The sequence below is a fragment of the Diceros bicornis genome, chromosome 22, assembly GCF_020826845.1.
Source record: "Diceros bicornis minor isolate mBicDic1 chromosome 22, mDicBic1.mat.cur, whole genome shotgun sequence".
Lineage (NCBI taxonomy): Eukaryota > Metazoa > Chordata > Mammalia > Perissodactyla > Rhinocerotidae > Diceros > Diceros bicornis.
In genome coordinates, this window is record NC_080761.1 from 53,162,524 (window position 1) to 53,182,819 (window position 20,296).

At 50.0% G+C, this 20,296-nt stretch overlaps 1 protein-coding gene across 1 annotated transcript in view; it reads right to left on the minus strand.

The window, feature by feature from the left end:
* Positions 1–10,542: 10,542 nt before the first annotated feature.
* B4GALT1 (beta-1,4-galactosyltransferase 1) overlaps positions 10,543–20,296 on the minus strand; it is a 49,899-nt gene continuing 40,145 nt past the window's right edge. Inside the window, exons 3-6 of the mRNA XM_058565960.1 lie at positions 18,721–18,908; positions 16,228–16,350; positions 14,037–14,141; positions 10,543–13,455 (exon numbers count right to left, since the gene is read on the minus strand). Of these exons, the coding sequence (XP_058421943.1) occupies positions 13,323–13,455; positions 14,037–14,141; positions 16,228–16,350; positions 18,721–18,908 (549 nt within the window). The 3' untranslated portion in view covers positions 10,543–13,322. The remainder of the gene's footprint in view (positions 13,456–14,036; positions 14,142–16,227; positions 16,351–18,720; positions 18,909–20,296) is intronic.

Sequence of the window (20,296 nt, forward strand, 5' to 3'; positions counted from 1 at the left end):
ACAGATGTTAGCTCAGGGCTGATCTTCCTCACAAAAAAAAAAAAAAAAGGATTCTGAGCCTAAATCCAATCTCCAAGAGGAAACGAACACTGTGTACTATTAGTGATATCTGTCATGTATGTGGGTGTGTTTGTGTGTGTTTACTCTATGAATACTTTCCAGTGTTTTTAAAAAACAGAAAACTCTTAGCAAACAAGGGACAGAAGAGAATTTTCTTAATATGACAAGGAATAGCTACATAAAACTACATCAAATATCATTCTTAATGGTGAAATAGTAAAGGTTTTCCTTTACATATCTAGATTTAGAATAAGCAAAAATGCCGACCTCTACTACTCTTATTCCACATTATAATGGAGGTCCTAGACAGCACAGTAAGGCAAGAAATAAAAGCCGTAAGGATTGGAAAAGAAGAAACATCATTTGCAGATGATAGGATAGTAGACACAGAAAATCCAAAAGAATGTAGAAAATTATTAGAATTAATTAGCAAGGTTATAGAATGCAAGGTCAATACACAAAAATCAGTTGTGTTTCCATATACCAGCAATAACAGGAAAGTAAATTTTAAAAGGCTATTATTTACAACAGTATAAATATATCAAATACCTAGGAAAAAATAATAAAAATGCTTAAGACTCCTAAGTATAGATTAAAGAAGATCTAAACCAAAAGAGGATTATATCATCTTTATAGCTTGAAGGCACAGTGTTTTAAAGATACCAGGTCTCCTTACAGTGATCAATAGACTCATCATCATCCCTATTAGAATCTCAACAAGTGGGGTGATGGTGGTGGTTGATTTTGGTGGAAATTGACAAGCTGGTTATAAAATTCGTATGGAAATTCGAGAGCCAAGAACAGCCAAGACACTCATGAAAAAAAAGAACAAGACTGATTTGAAAGGTACACTAATTAAGACAGTGTGGTCTGGCACAAGGATAGATGAGCAATGAACCAGCATAGAGTCCAGGAACTAACCCTCACAGGTATGGACGTTTGCTTCATGACAAAAGTGGCACTGCAGAGCAGTGGGGAAAGGACAGCCTTTTCAGTAAATGGTGCCGGGATCAATGGATATCCGTCTGGAAAAAAAGTAACTTGCCCAATGTCCCACCATGGCTATGTGGTGAAGCCAGGTCTTTGAGCCCAAATTTATCTGGCCCTAAAGTCCATACCCTTTACACTCTGCCGTCAGGCCAGTCACCTCCCAAAGCTGTCGTGAGCAAGAGGACCAGTTATGGAAGTGCTTTGTGAACCAGAGAGTGCTGTGAGCACCTGTGGGAGAGGCTGTGGCCACTCAGATGATTACTGCCTTCCAGGTAAGTACAGTGGCCTTGTCCCAGAGCCCTGAAGCCCCAGTGGGTCCCTCTCCTCTTTGTAAATTGCAGCTGGCACCTGAGCACCAAGTCCCCTTGAAAAGAGTGGCCCTCTGGTGGCTACCAGCCGGGGGATTGAGCAGGAGGCTGACATTTCAGCACAGATGCTCAGGCCTGGACCACTCCCAGGGCACAGTGGGAGGCTGATGCTGTGATGTCTCCCTGGTGTCTGTCTCCAGCAGTGGTTGGGAGAAAGCAGGAGCTAGGCCGCCAGAGACCCTTGGGACAGGTTTTGTGTTTCACTTTATGAGCTGAACTTTGTGTTTCTGCAGCTTCAGTCCAGGTGGTGAGGCAGATTGAAGAAGGAAAAGCAATAGGGCCTTCCAGGAAGGCTTGCAGCAAAAGCCTAGTTCCTCTTGGACCCTGGGCCGTGCCTCTGGGGGTGCCTCAGGACTGCCAGGGACTGCACTTCCTTCCACCCTCCCCCTTCCTGGTTTCCTGGATTGACAAAGAAGACCTTTGTTTCTGGCCTTGAGTCCCGTCTTAAGCGCCCCAGCAAACAGGCAGAGGGGGCTGGAGAAATAAAACACCCAAAGAGTTTTCCTAGAACCACAAACTGGCAGCCCTGAAGGGCCCTCCAGCCTCCTCACCCTGTTTTTGGATGGGGACCAGCTATGATCTGGCCGTGGTCACCCAGTGAGTCAACATTGGTCTCCATCCAGGGCTTCCTCAGCTCCCTCCACTGCCTGCATGCCGCCAAAGCTGGTCACCCCCGCAGTGTCCTAGGATGTGTCCTCGCCTCAGGGTTAGTGGGGGACCAGGGAGAGGCCTGGCAAGAATTGTTTCCCAGGAAGACAGGCCCCGGAACAGTCTTCTGGAGGTTGTGGGCAGTGAACCTGCAAGATAGGGCAGGCCCAGGATGAGGAGAGTGCCCACAGGCCCCGGGGAGCCAGCAGGGCCAAACCCCCCAGCCGCCAAGCCAGGGCCTGTGAGAGACGCCCGGAGCCCCAGCAGTCGAGTCAGAGGCCGAGCATTCAGAGCTGGTGGGCAGGGCACAGGCCAGAGATTGAGATCACTGCCTACAAATTGGTCCTGGTGGAGATTTCTTCTTACCTCAGGAGCCAGTCTGCTCTCCTCATTCCACGGTTTCATTGTGGCTGGGACAGCATCTGTCCAGAGCAAACTGCATGAAACCGCAATCACTGAGGTCTGGAGTCTGATGAAGTTAAACCCAGTGACCTGCTTTGTAAAGCTCTTGGTTCAGCCTAAAAATCGTGAATCATTAAACCAAACCACAGGCCCTGGCTTCATTAGGAAAATGCCACTGGCTAGGAAAGTTCTAGAGGATCGGGAATGGTGTGGCCGTTGCCCTCCTTTGGGAAAAGGGTGTACGGTGGGGGAGAAGAGGTGCCAAGAAGGTAAAGGGGGTGCTGAGCAGAGTCCAGGCCTCGGCAGAGCTGCCTGTCTCTCCGCCTTCTCCCATGGGTGCCTGCAGCCGGGGACAATGCTGTGCTGAGCCCTCTGGGCACCAGGTGTGGGCCCAGGGCCAGGGGGTAGGATGAAGGAGCCGCGCTGTCTGTGAACCAGGGACTGGTTGTTGCTGCCCCGAGCAATGCTTCCAGAGGCAGAAAGCAGCCCCACTTCTCCTTCAGGTCCGCGTGGATCCTCAGCACTCAGGGGCCTCCCTCCCTCCCGGTTCCCCATGACCCAGGCCTCCTGCGTGCTCATGGAGGACTTCAGTGTTCACTCCCGTGTGCCTCCCAGGTGGAGGCTGCACTGATGGCCCTGGCAGAGGGAGCTGCTGCCGTGAAGTACACTAGGTTCCAAGTCCTATAAAACTGTGAGGGGAAAACAAAACAACACAAACACACAAAAGAAAAACTATGCTCTTGGGTCCAGCCCCAGGTCTAGGCTACGCTTTTGGCGATGTAGCTGAGGCCAGGCTTGAAGTGAGGGCCACATCTTCCCAGGCTGGGACAGCGCACCGCCCAGCCTCCTGCTCCTACACTTTAGTGAAGTGAGAGCTGCTGTGTCTGGATGAGTGGCTGGATCATGTCCAGTGGCCAGAGCCCTGGACTTGGGACTCAGGAGACCTGGATAAGACACCAACTCTGTGTGATCCTGTGCAAGTCACATAGCCTCCCTGAGCCTGTTTCTCCTGATAGGGATTATTGTAATGAACAATACAGAGCAGGTGGGAAAGTGCGGGGTGTGCTCAGAGGGGAGAGCCCATGTGAGGGATTAGGGTCGTGCAGAAGTTCACTGAGTCCCCTGCACCATCCTTGCTCCTTCCCTCACTATAGCCCTGCTTTTGGTGAAGTTGGGAACTACAGAGCTGGGGCCTTGGAGCTGGCTTGCTTCCTGTGCAGCTGTCATCAGAGGAGACCAAAGTCACTGCAGCCACGGCAATAGGACACTTTCACAGACGGAGCATTCTGAAGGCCCCACCAATGGCCCAAGTCCCTGGCTGGATAACCTCTGGTGGCTCACCCTGTCCCAGGAAGCTCCAGCTGGCCAGGCCCCGGAGCTGAGCAGGGTGGAGCAGGGCTGGCACACAGCCCTTGGCTCCCCACCAGATTGGATTCAGAGATAGAGGCACGCATTCTTGCTGGTCACTGCCTGGTACCTACCCTCCTCTGGCACATGCCTCTCAGGCAGGGACCAGGTCCAGGAGCACAGGCTGATTGTCTGGCATTCACGTCTGGCCCGGAAATGAGTCTACAACAGCTCCAAGTTCAGGTCTGTCAAAATCCAGATGTCAGGGCCTCCTTCAGCAATAGGGCTTCTGGATTCTGGGGCCAAAGATCCATGGGCAATGGGGTCCCCCTCACTCCCTCCTGGGCTCACACTCCACACAGGGCACTGATCAGGGGCCTTAGGCCAGTCTTGCCCCTCCAGAGCCAAGGCACAGCACCCCCACCCAATCTTTCTGTTCTTTAACATTTTGATTACCCAAGTACAACAGGCACAAACGTCCATTGCACTCAGGACAGAGTGGCAAGAAATGTCCTAACTTTATTTTTCTAAATCTGAGAGAATCGCTAGAACCTCCTGTCCAGCCTCCGCGGATATCCCCATAGTGTGCCACGTCCCGCCACATGTGAACAAGGCACAGGCCTCCCACATTCCCCCGTGGGAGGAAGCCCCATCTCCCTTCTGTCTGGGCACTTTCAGGGAATGCAGCCCCCCCAGGGGACAATCCAGCTGCTTCTCTCAATGGGGCCAGCACTGTTAAAGGCCTCGGCCCTCAGGCAGCCCCCAAAACATTGAAGGTTGTTACCTTGGCATGGAAGCCCGGCTGTACAGTCTGTGCAGAGAAAGGAAGATCATCTCTTCGTTTTATTGCTCGTGCATCTGCTCTCACAAACAATTACAGAGTAATTTCTGCACTAAATTATTCATACATTTCCCTGCCATATATGGAAATACCATTCTGTAGTTTGCTTTTCCCCTTAGACCTCTTTCCAGTCGATAAATATAGATCCACTCCATCATTCTCAATGGTCACATAGTACTTAATTGTTTGCATGGACCTCATTTTACTCAGCACAGTCCCCCGGTGACAGTAGCTTCTACGTTTTCAGTGTTACGAGCAGCGCCAGGGTAAACGCTGCTGCACGTACACCTCGTGCATGGATTGCATTGTTTTCTTTGGATAAATTCCTAGAAGATGAATTGTGGGGTCCAGGATAGGTCCACTTGTAAGATTTATTTCTCTACGGTCCACTTCCAGAAGGGTTGTACCAACATAGCAACATGGGGGTGGAGGCTCGGCCACCAACACCAAGTCGTGGGGCCATCTCTCTGAGTGTCCCTCCCACCCTCCAAGCTCCAGAAATCAGGCTGTCTCTCCTGATGCCCGGGGGCCTCCTCCCCATCCAGACAGAACCTGTCTAGGTGACCGTTTTCATCACCAGGTGTAATGTGGCCCCAGCTTGTCAGTTCTTCCTTTAAAAAGCCTCCACCTCGACCCCTGGTTTCTGCCAACAGTAAATGGGAACCAAGTAGGCAGTCTGGGAGAAAGCACCTCCTTGCCCCCAGTCCTGAGATCCTGCCTGAGTCCAGGCTTCGCCTTCACCACCAAGCTCCCCTGGCTAAGGGACAGTTGTACCTGTGTTGTAGCCACATCTAGCTTCCTTATGGAAGGATGCCTGTCTTGGGAAAAGGTAGCAACTGAGAAGCCAGTCGTCTGGGGCAGAGTGCTAAGCTGGATTCAGCACCAAGCTGAGTGCCCACGATTCACCAATCCTCGGGTGGCACACCCCACACGGCCGGGCCGTCTCACTCACAAAATCTCCAGGTGGATGCTGGACTCACACCACCAGACTCAGCCACTTCCAGAAAAAGACGAGGTCAACTCAGCCACAGGGAGCCTCCTCCTTTTTTTTAAACTGTGGTAAAATATACTTAGTCTTTTGGGGCTGCTATAACAAAAATAACATAGACTGGATGGCATATCAACAACAGACATTTATTTCTCATGGTGCTGGAGGCTGGGGAGTCCAAGAACAAGGTGCCGGCAAATATGGTGTCTGGTGAGGAGCCCGCTTCCCAGTTCACAGACTGCACTTCTCTCTATAACCTCACATGGGGGAAGGGACGAGGGAGCTCTCTGGGGTCTTTTATACCCTTATATTAGTACCCTACTAATCCCATTCATCAGGGCTTCACCCTCATGACCTAGTCACCTCCCAAAGACCCCACCTCCAAACACCATCACATTGGGAATTAGATTTCAACATATGAATTTTGGGAGGGATATATTCAGTCTATAGCATATATGTAACATAAAATTTATCTTTTTTTGTGTGTGTGAGGAAGATCAGCCCTGAGCTAACATCCATGCTAATCCTCCTCTTTTTGCGGAGGAAGACCGGCTCTGAGCTAACATCTGTTGCCAATCCTCCTCCTTTTTTTTTTCCCCAAAGCCGCAGTAGATAGTTGTACGTCACAGTTGCACATCCTTCTAGTTGCTGTATGTGGGACGCGGCCTCAGCATGGCTGGAGAAGCGGTGCGACGGTGCGCGCCCGGGATCCGAACCGGGGCCGCCAGCAGCGGAGCGCGAGCACTTAACAGCTAAGCCACGGGGCCGGCCCATAAAATGTATCATTTTAACCATTTTTTAAGTGTGCAGTTCTGTGGCGTTTAGTACATTCATATTGCTGTGCAACCATCACCACCATCCATCTCTAGAACTTTTACATCTTCTCCAACTAAAACTCTGTACTCATCAAACACTAACTCTCCATTCCTCACTCTATCCACTCTGCCCTACAGCTCCTGGCAAACATCACTCCACTTTCTATATGTATGAATTTAGCTATTTTAGGTACCTCATATAAGTGGAATCGCACAATGTTTGTCGTTTTGTAACTGGCTTATTTCACTTAGTTTAATGTCTTCAAGATTCATCCATGTTATAGTATGTGTCAGAATTTCCTTCCTTTTTAAGGCTGAATAACATTCTATTTTAAGTACATATCACATTTTGTTTATCCATTCATCCGTTGATAGACACTTGGGTCATTTCCACCTTTGGCTATTGTGCATAAGGCTGCTATGAACATGGGTGTACAAATATCTGTTCAAGTTTTTTCCTTTCGTTTCTTTTGGGCATATACCCTGAAGTAGAATTGTGGGACCATATGGTCATTCTATGTTTAACTTTTTGAGGAATCTCCATACCATTTTCCACGGCGGCTGCACCATTTCACACTCCCACCAGCAATGCACAAGGTTCCGATTTTTCCACATCCTCAGCAACACTTATTATTTTGGTTTTTGATACTAGCCATCCTAATGGGTGTGACGTGGTATCTCAGTGTAGTTTGGATTGGCATTTCCACAGGGAGCCTTCTTAAGATCAGGAAATCCTAAGTCCTTTGGTCACAGGGCAGATGGTCCAGCTGAAAGGAGCCTGGGTATGGAGCTGGCTCCCACACCACCTTGAGTCTTACGTCCTTCTCCCAGGAGATGAGCAGAGGCTCAGGCATTCTGCCCCCACTGCTGTGGTTCTCCCTCCGCTCCCATGGGATGACCAGGAACCTGAGTTTTAAAACTTATGGAAGAGCAGGTGAGAGGAGTCTGCCCTGAGCCTGGAGGGGCCTCAGGCGGAAGAGGGAGACCATGGGCAACAACATCGCAGCCCTCCCCCGCGAGGTAGAGCTCCAGCAGTTTCTCCCGGGCTGCTCAAGGCTCAGCGGGGAGGGCAGGCAGGGGTGATCCTGCTATTTTTACAAAATAAGACTCAGAGATAAAGGGACTTCCTTCAAGGTGATAGGAAGGGTAAGACTCAGGAACAAGAGGAAACCAAGACCAGGCACTTCCTGCTGGGAGAAGGACAGAACTATGGGGAGCCCAGGAATGGATTCTGAGAGCAAGTCATAAAACAGAAGAGCAAACCCAGGCTCAGAGAGGGAAATCGACTTGCCTAGAGTCACACAGCAAGTAGGAAGGCAGAGAGAACCAGAAGTAACGATCCTTGTTTGTATGGCCTCTTCCTGGCCATCTTCCCTGGCCCCCTGCCTGGTGACCTGGCACACACCTTGCTCAAGTGCAGCTGTCCTCGGAGTGCCGCGGTCTTCTGGCTTCCGTTCCATCACTCCCCGTGACAACTGTGACCTGCAGGTTCTTCTGCCTCGCAGCCGGGGTATAGGCCCAGAGCCCAGAGGAAGGCAGCAGCCACATACCCTGCCCGGGGGCTCTGCCAGAGAAGGAAAGGAGGCTTGGCTGGCACAACCCGCTCAGCCAGACCAACCTCATTTCCTGATGGTGTAAGAAGTTCCAGTTCTAAGAAGCAGTGGGCCCCTAGGAATGTCTGAACCCCTACCTCCTGGAAGAAAGAAGAGGAGGGGATCCTGGGAGTGTGGTAGAAACTTGGTAACACCTAGAACTCTGTCATCTTCCCACTTCCTCGACCTCTCCCCCACCTTCACCACACACAGCACGAGCTGCAGACACTCCTGTCTGGGGAGGCTCCACTCACATACCTCCACCTGCACCCACCTACCTGGGCAGCACAGCCGTGCCTCCCAAGGACACCTGTGGGTCAGTGATTTGGCAGCCAGATCACATTCTCCCATGGAAAAGAGGACAAAAGTGGGAGGGTCTGGTGCCCATTAAATCCACACTCATGACTTCTGGGCTCTGCCTGGCTCAGACTTGGTCTGGGTCCCGTGTGCAGTGGGAAAGATTAGAGACAGCCCTTCTCAAGGAAATGGCCAACCCCAGGAGCCCATCCTTGGACCCCTTCCTCCTACTTTCTTCCCTTCCCGCCCCCTTGGAGCCCACCAGCGGGGTTCTAGTCCCCTCCGTCCCCAAGGCAGACATCTCAAACACCTTCACTCAGGGGAGGCGGGGAAGTGGTGGGGAAACACCACCGGTGAAGTCCGGGGTATCTCAGAAGGAGTGGTCACTTACCCTGAGGCTCACCCACCCAACAGCCACATAGTTAAGCCCCAGACATGTGCCCTAGAAGAGGAAAAATGGGGATCCCCAGTGCACCTGGCATGTGCCTGTGTCTACGTTGGTAATGCATGCACAGCAGTCTGTATGTGTGTGTCAGCACGTGTGCTCAGATACATTTTAAAAAATTTAACTAACATTTGTAACACATATAATGCTTACTGTGAGCCAGGCATGTTCTAAGTGTTTATAAGTATTAACTCACTTGATCTTCATAATGAATATGAAATAGGCACTTTTATGCCCATTACACAGACAAACAAACTAAGGCACAGAGAGGCTAAGTCATTTGCTCAAGGTCATAGAACTAGGACGAGGCAGCGGCAGGATTAGAACCCAGGCATTCCGGCGCCTCATGGGCACGTGTCAGTGTGTTGCCCATGTTTGTGTGTATGCAGCTGTGCGGATGGGTGCATCTTTGGGGAAGGAAGGGGGCTCCACTTAACCCAGACCCTACAGCTCACAGCGCCCTTGTCCAAAGGACCAGAGTCCTGTTCGAAGGTCAGATCTGAGCCCCAGGCCACCTCCGCTCAAGCCTGAGGCCACTAGGGAGCCTTCCAACAGCCCCAAGGATGGGTAGAGACAGCCAGATGGCCCTGGGGGGACTACCAGGGGCTGCCCTTCCTGCTCCTGTTTCCCGACTGGTCCCACATTCGCAGCCCCATCCTAGCAGGGCCTGCAGCTCTCTGAGCCGGGACAGCAGGGGCGACCTCTCCTGCCCACTGTTTCCTCTGGCCCATTTCTTCCAGATGCCTATTCAATCCAACCAGCATGGAAGAGGTGGCCCACAGCTGCTGGTGCCTGACCCCAGGGGCACTGAGGAGGAGAGGGCGCCTGGGGGACCTACTGTCTCAAGTCCTTGGGTCACAACTAAGACCCTTTAGAACATCTGGTTAAATTTCCTGGGGCTGACAAGAAAACTTATTTTGAATAATACCATGTAAGTTACACTGTGAACACCTTGTGTAAATGGCTCTGAGAACAAGCTCAGAAGGACCCTGGCATCTGTTGAAAATAGCAGAATGTGGCCAGAGGACAGCTCGGGAAGGTTCTTTGAGGTGGCACAGGCCACCAGGCAGTGAGTACTGTGGGTGTGTCAGGTTTAGATACATCCTCTCTTTCCTTTCTGTAATTTAATTATTTTATTGAGGTCATATTGGTTTATAACATTGTGTAATGTCAGGTGACACCATCTCTTTTAAGCCTCAAAAGGCTCGATGTGCAGGGCTGGCCGGTGGTGTAGTGGTTAAGTGCGTGTGCTCTGCTTCAGCAGCCCGGGGTTTGTGGGCCCAGATCCCGGGCGTGGACCTACACGCCACTCATCAAGCCATGCTGTGGCAGGCGTCCCACATACAAAACAGAGGAAGATGGGCACAGATGCTATCTCAGGGCTAATCTCCCTCAGCAAAAAGAGGAAGATTGGCAACAGGTGTTAGCTCAGGGCCAATCTTCCTCACCAAAGAAAAAGAAAAAGGCTCAATGTGTTATTATTTCCATGTTATAGATGAGAAAATCAGGGCCAGATGAGGAAATGGCTGATCCCAGGGAGAAGCGTGGAGCAAAGCCAGGTGAGATACCACCTCCCAATCCCCCCCACAACCTCCCACCCCCGCACCATCATCATGACACTCCCTGAGCGAGGCAGGCCCAAAGGCAGACCTCTGCTCTCTTCAGATCCTCCCCGCAGGCAGCCCCATCACTGCCCTCCAGCTCCGGGGGAGCCCAAACCCCGTAAATCAGAAGAGAAACCACGTGCGGTTACAAAGATAGAGCCATTTATTCACCTTCCAGTTATATGACTGGATTTTAAAGGCAAAAATACAGTTCTGTTTTGAACACTAAGGTCAGACATCTCCCCCCCTTACAATCGTAAATACATACATTTGCATACACGGGAAATCAAAATACACAGCACAACAGGTCTCAAGGACAGGAAGGCAGCCATCCTGGCTGTGCCCAGCCCGGAGGCCAGAGAGCACCCGCCAGGCTGCGCCAGCACCAGCATCTCCTTTACCCCCCTGTGCCACCTCTGCCCTCTGCTCATTCCCAAAAGCCACTTGACAGGGGTACCAGCAACGGGACGGAGAGAAACAGAGAAAGGCACAGCACAGGCCCACTTCTTGGTGACAACTTCCAGGTAAAGGAAATGCTCCCGGCACTGCCCGGGGCGGGAACAGGACCTGTAGCATCTCATGAGCCAGGCAGGCGCCCAGGCCCCAGCGTGGGCCCAGGTGGCCCCATGAGAGCACCACACGGTCAGCAAATGGCAAATCTGTGAAGCAGGACTTCCCTTGGTCCTGAGAAGGAACTGCACGCTTATCTATTCCAATGGAACATGAAGAAAAATGTAACAGGAAAAGAAAAAAGAAAAACAAGTCAGAATCTTGTTTCAAGAGTAAAGTAAGTAACAAAGAAGTTACCACCTAGGGAATCTGTCTCCTTTCTTTTAAGGCACTTTGGAAAAGTCGGGATCTGGGGACAGAAACAGAGGCCTTCATTCTTTGCATTTCCCAAAACTCCCTCCCAGGGAGATTTTTCTTAGTTTTATTCACATCGCTATTAAGGAGTGGGCAACTGACAGAAGGAATACTCTTTGCATAGCCCAGCTGCTTCTGCAGTAGAAACTAATTTTTAACCAATACAAAGGCTTCTGGAAAAAGAACCAACTTAGGATCTGAGACACTCAGAGCGATAAAGGCACAGGTGACACTGGGGCCAGGCAGCAGCTCAGCCTCCATCCAGGCTGACGCCTGGTTCCCAGGAGGGCAGTGGCGGGGTCTGGGCGGCCACCAGCTGAAATCTTCGGCTGGATCAGACAGCTGAATCTTCTGTCCTTACGCAGGCTGCAGCCGGCAAGGGGCCAGGGGTAAGAACCAGCCTGTGCACCTCACCCCTGGCAGGCTAAACCTCTCCCCGCAGAGCGGGATTTGGGGATGGCACCTGTGGGGCAGCCTCCCTGGAGTGGAGCACCTGCTGAAAACCTGAGGGGGATGGGAGGCTTCAGGTACAGAGTGGTTGTGGGGAGTGCAGGGGTGTTCAGCTGAACTCCTTTCTAGATCTCTAATTAAAAGGCACATTCGTGCTGGAGAACAAATAGTCTCTGTGACCCTCAGTGCCACAGGCAAGTTTTAGGGAACAGGCAAGAGGCCAAGGAACCAAAAGGGGGAAGGAGGAAGGGGAGAAGGAAGAGAACCGGTCCTGCAAGGTGGGCCAGGCAGCAGAGCCAAGTGAGGGGCCCCAGACTCCAGGGGGCCAGAATGAGGATCCCTCCACCTCCCCAGGCCGAGGGCCAGTAAACAACCTGATGGCTCTCACTTCCAACCCCGCTGCCTAGGGCCCTGACGAGAGGTCCCAGGGTCAGTCTGGGGAGGTGGCAGTCCCCTCCATCCTGCCTGCCTGGGGTGGATGGGGAGGTAGGGAGCTCTGCCCGGCAGGCTGAGGCCCCTGTGTCCCCCAGAGGTCCGGCAGGGTAACGCTGACCTGACGGGAGGCCTTGCCCTCATCAAAGGGCCAAAGGAGATTTTGCTTGTCACAAAACCTAGCCTGCCAGCTAAATCAGAGGCCGGTTAGTGGCCATTACAGCATACATTATTTTTTCCCCTAAAAATAGCTCAGTCCCCTCCCCACATTTAAAACACCACAATAAAAATACATAGGAAATTCAAGTTTACATAGCATGCTCAGGAAACAACTTGCCAGGACTTAACACTAAACAGCTATGTAAATCTGGATCAACACAAAATCAAGCTAGATCATAATTAGAACCTGATTTGTTCTTTCTTTAAAATACTACAAACTGCTATTTAAAAAAAGTCTTTACATTCAGAAATCAGACAATGTGGAGAAAGGCCACTGACTGTGAGAACACCCAAGGCTTATGCTCTGATGGCCAAATTTGCCCTGGAATTCACACGTTAGCAGGGCAAAAGGTCCAAGGCTCAAGTTTTAAGATTCTTTTGCTAAGAAAACACACATACACACACAGCGATTCCGTGATTATAACAGTTGCATACCACTGAAAGAAGGTAGGGGAGGGGGTAAAATGAGATTGGTTGCAATCGTGTGTTTTTCTGTTAAAATACAACAACCAAAAAACATCACACCAATCCAATTTCAGCAGCACTCTCCAATTTTTCATAAAGTAGTGAGAATATCACAATTTAAAGCAAAATTCTTACTTATTTCACAATAAATGAGCAGTTTACCACCAGGAATGAGTCCCACAGTCACCCAATTTCGGGCTGTGTACAGCTCTGATTCTTTGGGGAGACTGTGAACATGCCGAGAACCCCCCAAAGGCTGATGGTTCCTACACTTACAAACACCTCGCAGAGCTAAGAAGTCACGTGCCAAGCCAAGTTGGGGGCAAAATATCCCGCTCGTCCTGGTCATCTGGAAAGACATCTGAGTGATGAGCTGAGAGAGGAGCCCTATCACTCTGATGGGGAAGAATGAGAGGGACCAGCCCAGCAGACTGGCAGAGACACACGGCAGAGGTCCCTGGCCATTTTCAGGTCTCTTATTAGTGTATCAAAATGCTAGCTTGGTGTCCCGATGTCCACTGTGATTTTGGTATACAACGGGTATCTCTGTACATCCAACACCTGGTAGGCAAGCGTGTTCAAACCATCAGACAGCATTGTCTCCTTTGTGTGTGCAATTCGGTCAAACCTACAAGGAACAAAAGGGCAAGGGGTTGGTGTCAAAACAAAAATCTTAAGAAAATAAACCCTGGGCCGGCCCGTGGCTTAGCGGTTAATTGCGCGCGCTCCGCTACTAGCGACCCGGGTTCGTATCCCGGGCGCGCACCAACGCGCCACTTCTCCGGCCATGCTGAGGCCGCATCCCACATACAGCAACTGGAAGGATGTGCAACTATGACATACAACTATCTACTGGGGCTTTGGGGGAAAAAAAAAAGGAGGAGGATTGGCAATAGATGTTAGCTCAGAGCCGGTCTTCCTCAGCAAAAAAGAGGAGGATTGGCATGGATGTTAGCTCAGGGCTGATCTTCCTCACAAAAAAAAATAAGTAAATAAATAAAACTGTTTAAAAAAAAAAAAAGAAAAAGAAAATAAACCTTAAACGTTTGTACTTTATTGCCCCCTCCCCCCCACCTCCTACTCCTCCCTGCCCCATGGACTGAACCCTCCCTAACCCACCCAGGCCTGGAGCCCTCTCCAGAGCCTCATTCCTGCAGCCCGCCCCATCCTAAAGGAGGAAGGAGGAATGTAAATGAACACAGGACGCACCTCTGAGGATTGGGTTCATTTTTCTTGTCTCTTGAGTGGCGGATCATCCGGCACTTCCCGACCACAGCATTTGGGCGAGATATAGACATGCCTTTAAAAGCTAATCTGCAAGGAGCAAAGCGACAGTCATCATTGCAGGGCTGCCATAGGCTTGAGTCCCCCGGCCCCAGCTGCAAGACTGTGCCCATCCACCATCCTGCTTACTGGTCTCACTCGGCCCCGACCCCAGCCCAGCATGGCACTGGTTTGAACTCTGTCCCCCCCATGTCCTTCTACCACTGGCTCTGCAGTCTGTGTTGGTGACTATTCTGTGCCAGGCTCTGGGGGGGCCTGCCCTCACAGAACTTACAGCGTGGAAGCTTAGAACACTGAGCCATCAGTGCCAGGATGGAGGTGAGGAGGGGAAGCTGGGGTTGTGGGGCACAGAGCGGGAAACAACTACCTCTACCTGAGCAAGACCAGGCAGCCGAGTCATGAAGATGAATGGGTGTCTGCCAGAGCATTCGGGGAGCAGGACTGCACAGGCAAAGGCAGGGAGGCGAGAGCAAGCACAGCTCCCTCAGGGAGCAACACAAGCTTCCGGGGATGATGAAGAGGGTCTGGGGTAGGAAGTGGCCGGAGATGAGGCTAGAAAGAAGGGCAAAGGCTACCTCATGGAGGCCTTCTCAGAGCTTTTAGCATCCCACCCAACAGTGCTGGTGTCTGAAAGGGATATAATACGCAGTGTTTCCCAAAGGTGTCTGGCCAACGGGAAGTCTCTCTGACAAGCAGTGTAAGAATGGAGAGCAGGGAACAAGACTAGAGGCAGCCAGAACAGGGTGAAAGATTCCGTGTAGGTCTCGGGGGCAGGAATGAGGCCCAAAACTAAAGCCTTGACAACAGGAATACAACAGTTAAGAGGCAGCACTGGCTGGTCCTGGGCGACTTAAAGGTCTCCGGCCTCACCCCTCATCCCCCACCCCCCACCCCCAGTGCTGATCTGGTGCCTGGCACACAATGCGTAGCTGCAGAGTGAGGGTTAGGTCCTTTATCTTTCAAGAGAGCCGCTCCAAAAACCACTCATCCTTCTAGTCCCTCCGCCTTCGGGTATCCATCCTCAGCGCTCCCTCCCCACAACCTTTCTGAACATTCAGGTTTGTGATGTCACATCAGCCCTGGACACCATGATATGGGCCCAATGTTGGCCCAGCTGTGGTGCCATGGAAGCAAGGTTCTTTCTGTCTGGGCCCCTGTCCAGGGCTTCAATGTCCTCCCCATTGGGCCTGCCTGGTGCAGTGCTCTGCATGCAGCAGATGCTCAATAAGTAGACACTGGATAACCAACCCGCATACCCATAAAACTCAAGTTCTCTTCAAGGCTTGCATTAAAGACTCGGGTCTATGCCAAGTTCTCACACAAAGCTAACCTTGCATGACTGGGGCGCTGCTCTGACAGACACTTTCTCTTATTTGATTAAATTAACACACTCCAATCTGGGAAGGCATTGGGGTGTGTTCTGATAACTAACTCAGTGACAAGTTCAGACTGGCTCCCAGAGGGAGAAGGTGCCTCTCACCTGTGGCTGGCAGGGTGGAAGCCTCCACTGCCAGGAGTACTGGGCAGAATGTGGTTTCAAATACCCCGACAGATGGTTTTTTACCGTCTTTAATGAAAACCCACATGACGAAGGTTTACCAGCGCACGAGGAGCCACAGGGTGTGGACGGGTGGCTGGTCATGGAATGATGGTTGTTGGGGCCAGGTGGGGCCGCAGAGCTTCATACTACTCTGTCCTCTTTTGTGTATGTTAAAAATACTCCAAAATAAAAAATAGCACAAAGACTCTGTAAAGACTTAGGATTCTGCCCCAAGAAACCTGTTTTACACTCAAACAGGACCACAATGAGATGCCGAATTTTTGCAACGGACACACGTTCACTCCTTCAAGACAAAATGACAGGTGGTATATGTCACTGTCACCTCACCCCTTCACTTGGTTCTCATCTTACATTTTCCAAGGCTAATGCAAACATCACAGATGCTAATTTTCCTAAAGCCATGTTCAGACCTATAGCAGGGCACACCTAAGAATCTGGGTGAGTGGGGGCTGCACCCCTCCTGAGGGGCAATCCTTGCAGAATAACCAAGCACTGATTGGAAAACTGGAAGGGGAGGGAGACAGGGAAGGAGGAGATCTAAGTTGTGACCGTTACCTGTTAAAAATGTCATCGTCTTCACCTCCCCAGCCCCAGTAGTTATTAGGAAATCCATTGATGGTGAGAAACTGTTGTTTACTTAGAGCAGAGACACCTCCAAAATACTGAACGTAAGGGAGGCTGGGGAAAAAACACACACAGAGGACCAGGGGTTAGCAGGTTTTGATTTTTCAAAATAAAGCTTGTTCAAAACATAAACACTTCTAAAAGTTATTTTTATTCTACATAACTTTTTAATTGGAGATTTATGAGAGTTTTCTTTCTTTGCTTGGTTTTTATATCAGACTCAGATTATCTTAGAGAAGATACAGACATCAAAAAGGAGAATCTTCATCTCTCTAAGAATACTGTGTTCCTTCTGTGGTTATCTAGAAAATCAGTGACAAGGGCATAAGCCAGTTCTCTGCACTGCTCAGGAATCTGCTCCCGCTGTGTCCTGCTCCTGCACATGAAACCCTTATCCAGCAGCTCCTGGAAACCCACATTGTTTTCAAGTCTCTCTGTGCCCACCCTGTCATTCCCTCCCTCCCCACCCCTGTCCCATCTACTAGTCTAGCTTTCATTCCTCCAAAGGTATACTGGCTTGAACACTGACCCCAATAGTCAAGACAGCATTTCTGAAAATTTGCTAAAATAAAATTTTCTTGGAAATTTCTAACACATCCTGACTTAGCAAAATGTACAATGGTGAATCTATTTGGACACATTTTCAAGCAGTAGGGCATCTGGGCTCTCATCCCTCCAAACCTTTCTTTATTTCAATATTTCAATGAATTGTGGACTCCCAAGGGATGCAGAGGAAGCACTGAGGAGAAATGTTAAAAATCAGGATGTGCTCGGAGGCCGGGCAAAGGCCTTCCTCTGGGTCCTTTAAAGGCTGTGGTTTTGTGACGATGTTGTGTATAGCTCTAAACCACACTTGGGCTCGGGCTCTCAACGGAATCCAAAGTGATCAAAACCCATCACACAAATTAAGGAAAACTCTAACTCAGACTTCGAGGGGGAAGTCAGCCAAACCATACAGAACATATGAAACAAAGATGCAATTATTATTTTCAAATTCATTCAGGAATTCTGACAGCAGGTATCCATAAGCAAAGATCCCTGGCGGCCTGCTTCAATGAACCAAAGGTAATCTATCCGTGATTAGGCGTCACCACTTAGGCGCCTTTTGGTATACCTCACACTACAGTCTGCGCTTGTGATGTGAGGGTTTGAACCAGAGGTGGCCAGGCCAATAAGGTTTCTTCATAATCAGCGTTTTTACAGAAACTGACTCTCAGCCATTCAAGGGCAAGTACATACCAAGTGGACAAGATCTGGTTTTGCCATCTCTGCTCTTTCTCTTACCTACATGCCCCGTCCCCAAAGTGTAACTGGTTCTGGGTAAAACAGACATGGTGCTGCGGTGGAGAATTAGGCGATCACCACCATGCTCCAAGGGAGGAATGAAGAGAGGTCAGGGCATGGGCCAGTGTACCTCAAAGAGAAGAAGATACACAAACAGGGAGGAGGGAAGACAGGAGGGCACAGAGCGATATTTACAGTCAAATTTCCCCTTTAAGACAGCAAGTTCAGGGCCTGAGTACCACTGATCTGGGGGAAGGACTTCACAGCATCCCTATATTCATCTCAGTCTTCAGGCTCCCAGCAAGGGAGGAGAGAAAGAAATTATGAGACTAAAACGGGTCTGAAAGAAAGCAGTTGTATTTACACCAAAGGACTGCTGGCTGGCACGGGCCACCACACTGTGGGACAGCCTGAGCCGGGATGCCCAGGACACAGGGTAGTTTCCCGGAGCTTCGGGTGACTCCCTCTAAGGACGGAGGGAAAGGTCAGGTCACTCAACTGATAAGTAATTTAAAACAATTTTATGTTAATACAAACAGATACATTATGGAACAAAATGCAAGTTTTTTTTTTAAGATAAAAAAATGGACTACAAGGCTATTTTCCACCTACGACAATATGCTTTGGATTATTCCGCTGCCCCTGGGGACAGGCACCAGCTGGCCTCCTCACTCGTCCCATTTTGGTGGAAAAGTTTGGGCCCCAACATTCAAGCAGAAGCCTGTGCTCTGCTGGTAACAGAATCCTGTTCCTTCTTAAAGTGCCAAGGAACACCTGCTGAGGTCTCCGAGCCCAAGAGTCTACTGGAGGAAAATGATTCCAACCTGCTTCCCAAACTGGGTGAGGAAGGGGAGAGAAAACAAGGTGAGGAAATCCAGCATCTGTTTGGAGCCTAAAGAGGAGAGCCATCCCAAACCTAAAAACTCTTCTCGCCTGGACATGCAGAAGTAGAGGCGTTTCTGGACTCCAACTTCCTCCTCAAATAATAACTGACTCTGGGCTTAAAGAGCACCCAGTTCTCAGAGGTGGCATTCTCCTCCAGAGCCTAAGGAGGCACTCCTGGGCTCGAAGAACCGCATTTCCTAGTCGTCATGTAAGAGACAAACATGTTTTCTGCAGATTCTGGTGAACATCTCTTACCTAAATCCAAACTTATCCATTGCTACAGAAATGTGCCGAGGCTGCGAAAAACACCTGTAGGCGTTATGGTCGTTCATTGGAATGAGGTCCACGTCGCTAAACACGAAGCAGTTGTAGTCGTAGTCCTTCAAGGCCTCTTGAAAGCCCACGTTGAGGAGCTTAGCACGGTTGAATGTGGACTCGCCAGCCTGGTGCAGAAACAAAAGAAGTGATATCAGATGCCATAAGGCCTCTGAGCAGAACACTCACAGGGACCCATGACTTGCCCACTACATGTAGTCATTAGTCTACTCTTGGGCCTCATTTTTCTGCCCTCACTTTACAAATCAATACCGAATGGCATGCCTGAGTCAGCAATCCCACTTCTACGAATTATCCTGTAGGACTTGCAAATGTGCGAATGACACATGAACAACGTTGTTCTCCACGCGGTGTTCTTCACAGCAAAAGAATGTGAACAATGACATAAGCGTCACTATACAATGGAATAGAGCTCTTTAAAAAAATAAGGAAGCTCTAAAAGGAAATGACTTTCAAGATACTACTGTTAGTGAAAAGGCCTTTAAACATATGTGTCATTTATTTACATACTACATACAGACTAATTCCAGGAAAGATACCCAGGAAACTGGTGCCTATGGGACTTTTCACTTCCACCCTCTTTGTATGGTTGACCATGGTTTGATCACCACATTGTGTGCCTTCCAGGCGTCTGCCACTAAACTAGGTACCAGAGCAATGTGGCCAACCCAAGTCAATCTCTGCCCTCACGGTGCTCCCAGTGTAGGGTGGGAAGCAGACTGACACACACCAGCGTAGAAACAAGGTGTGAGAGAGAGGATGACACCTGCTTCAGGATGCCAACCACTGGATCCCAGAGCACAAGTCTGTTGGTGCAAAGGTGCTTCATATTTTATTTACTCATTTTGTTTATTTTCAGTCTCCCCACTAGAACATAAGCTCAACGAAGACTGGAATTTTTTATGTTTTATTCACCCAGTGCCTTGAACACTGCCTAGCATATAATAAGAGCTCAATAAATAACCGCTGGATGGATGGATGGATGGATGGATGGATGGATGGACGGACGGATGGACGGATGGACGCACGGATGAGTAGACTGATGGATGCATTTCAACATACAATGGCAGACTGCAATTCTTTTGGGAAGCCCCAATCAAACGGCCCCCTCAGGGTCACTACCATGGGTAGACCCATGGTACCAACTCCCCTGGCCCCAGGTTAGTAAGCACAGTAATAGCATCAACACTTCCATCCTTACACATAGCAGTTCACAAGCCCTTGCACACACGTGCTCTCATCCTGACCAGAATCCTCCCAACAATGTCATGAAGAAACTAAGGCCATATAGGTGACACAGCTGGGACTAGAGGCCAAGACTCTGGAATCCTCACTTAGTGCTCTTTCCCAATATCTCTTGGGATCAACAAGATCAGGGCCCCCTACTTCGGGGAAAAAGTATCCCATAAGGGCCCGCAACCACTACACAATCTCAAAAGTGGGATACCCAACTGGAGAAGGTCCCCGGGAGAAGACTTGGGAACTGGGCTCCACA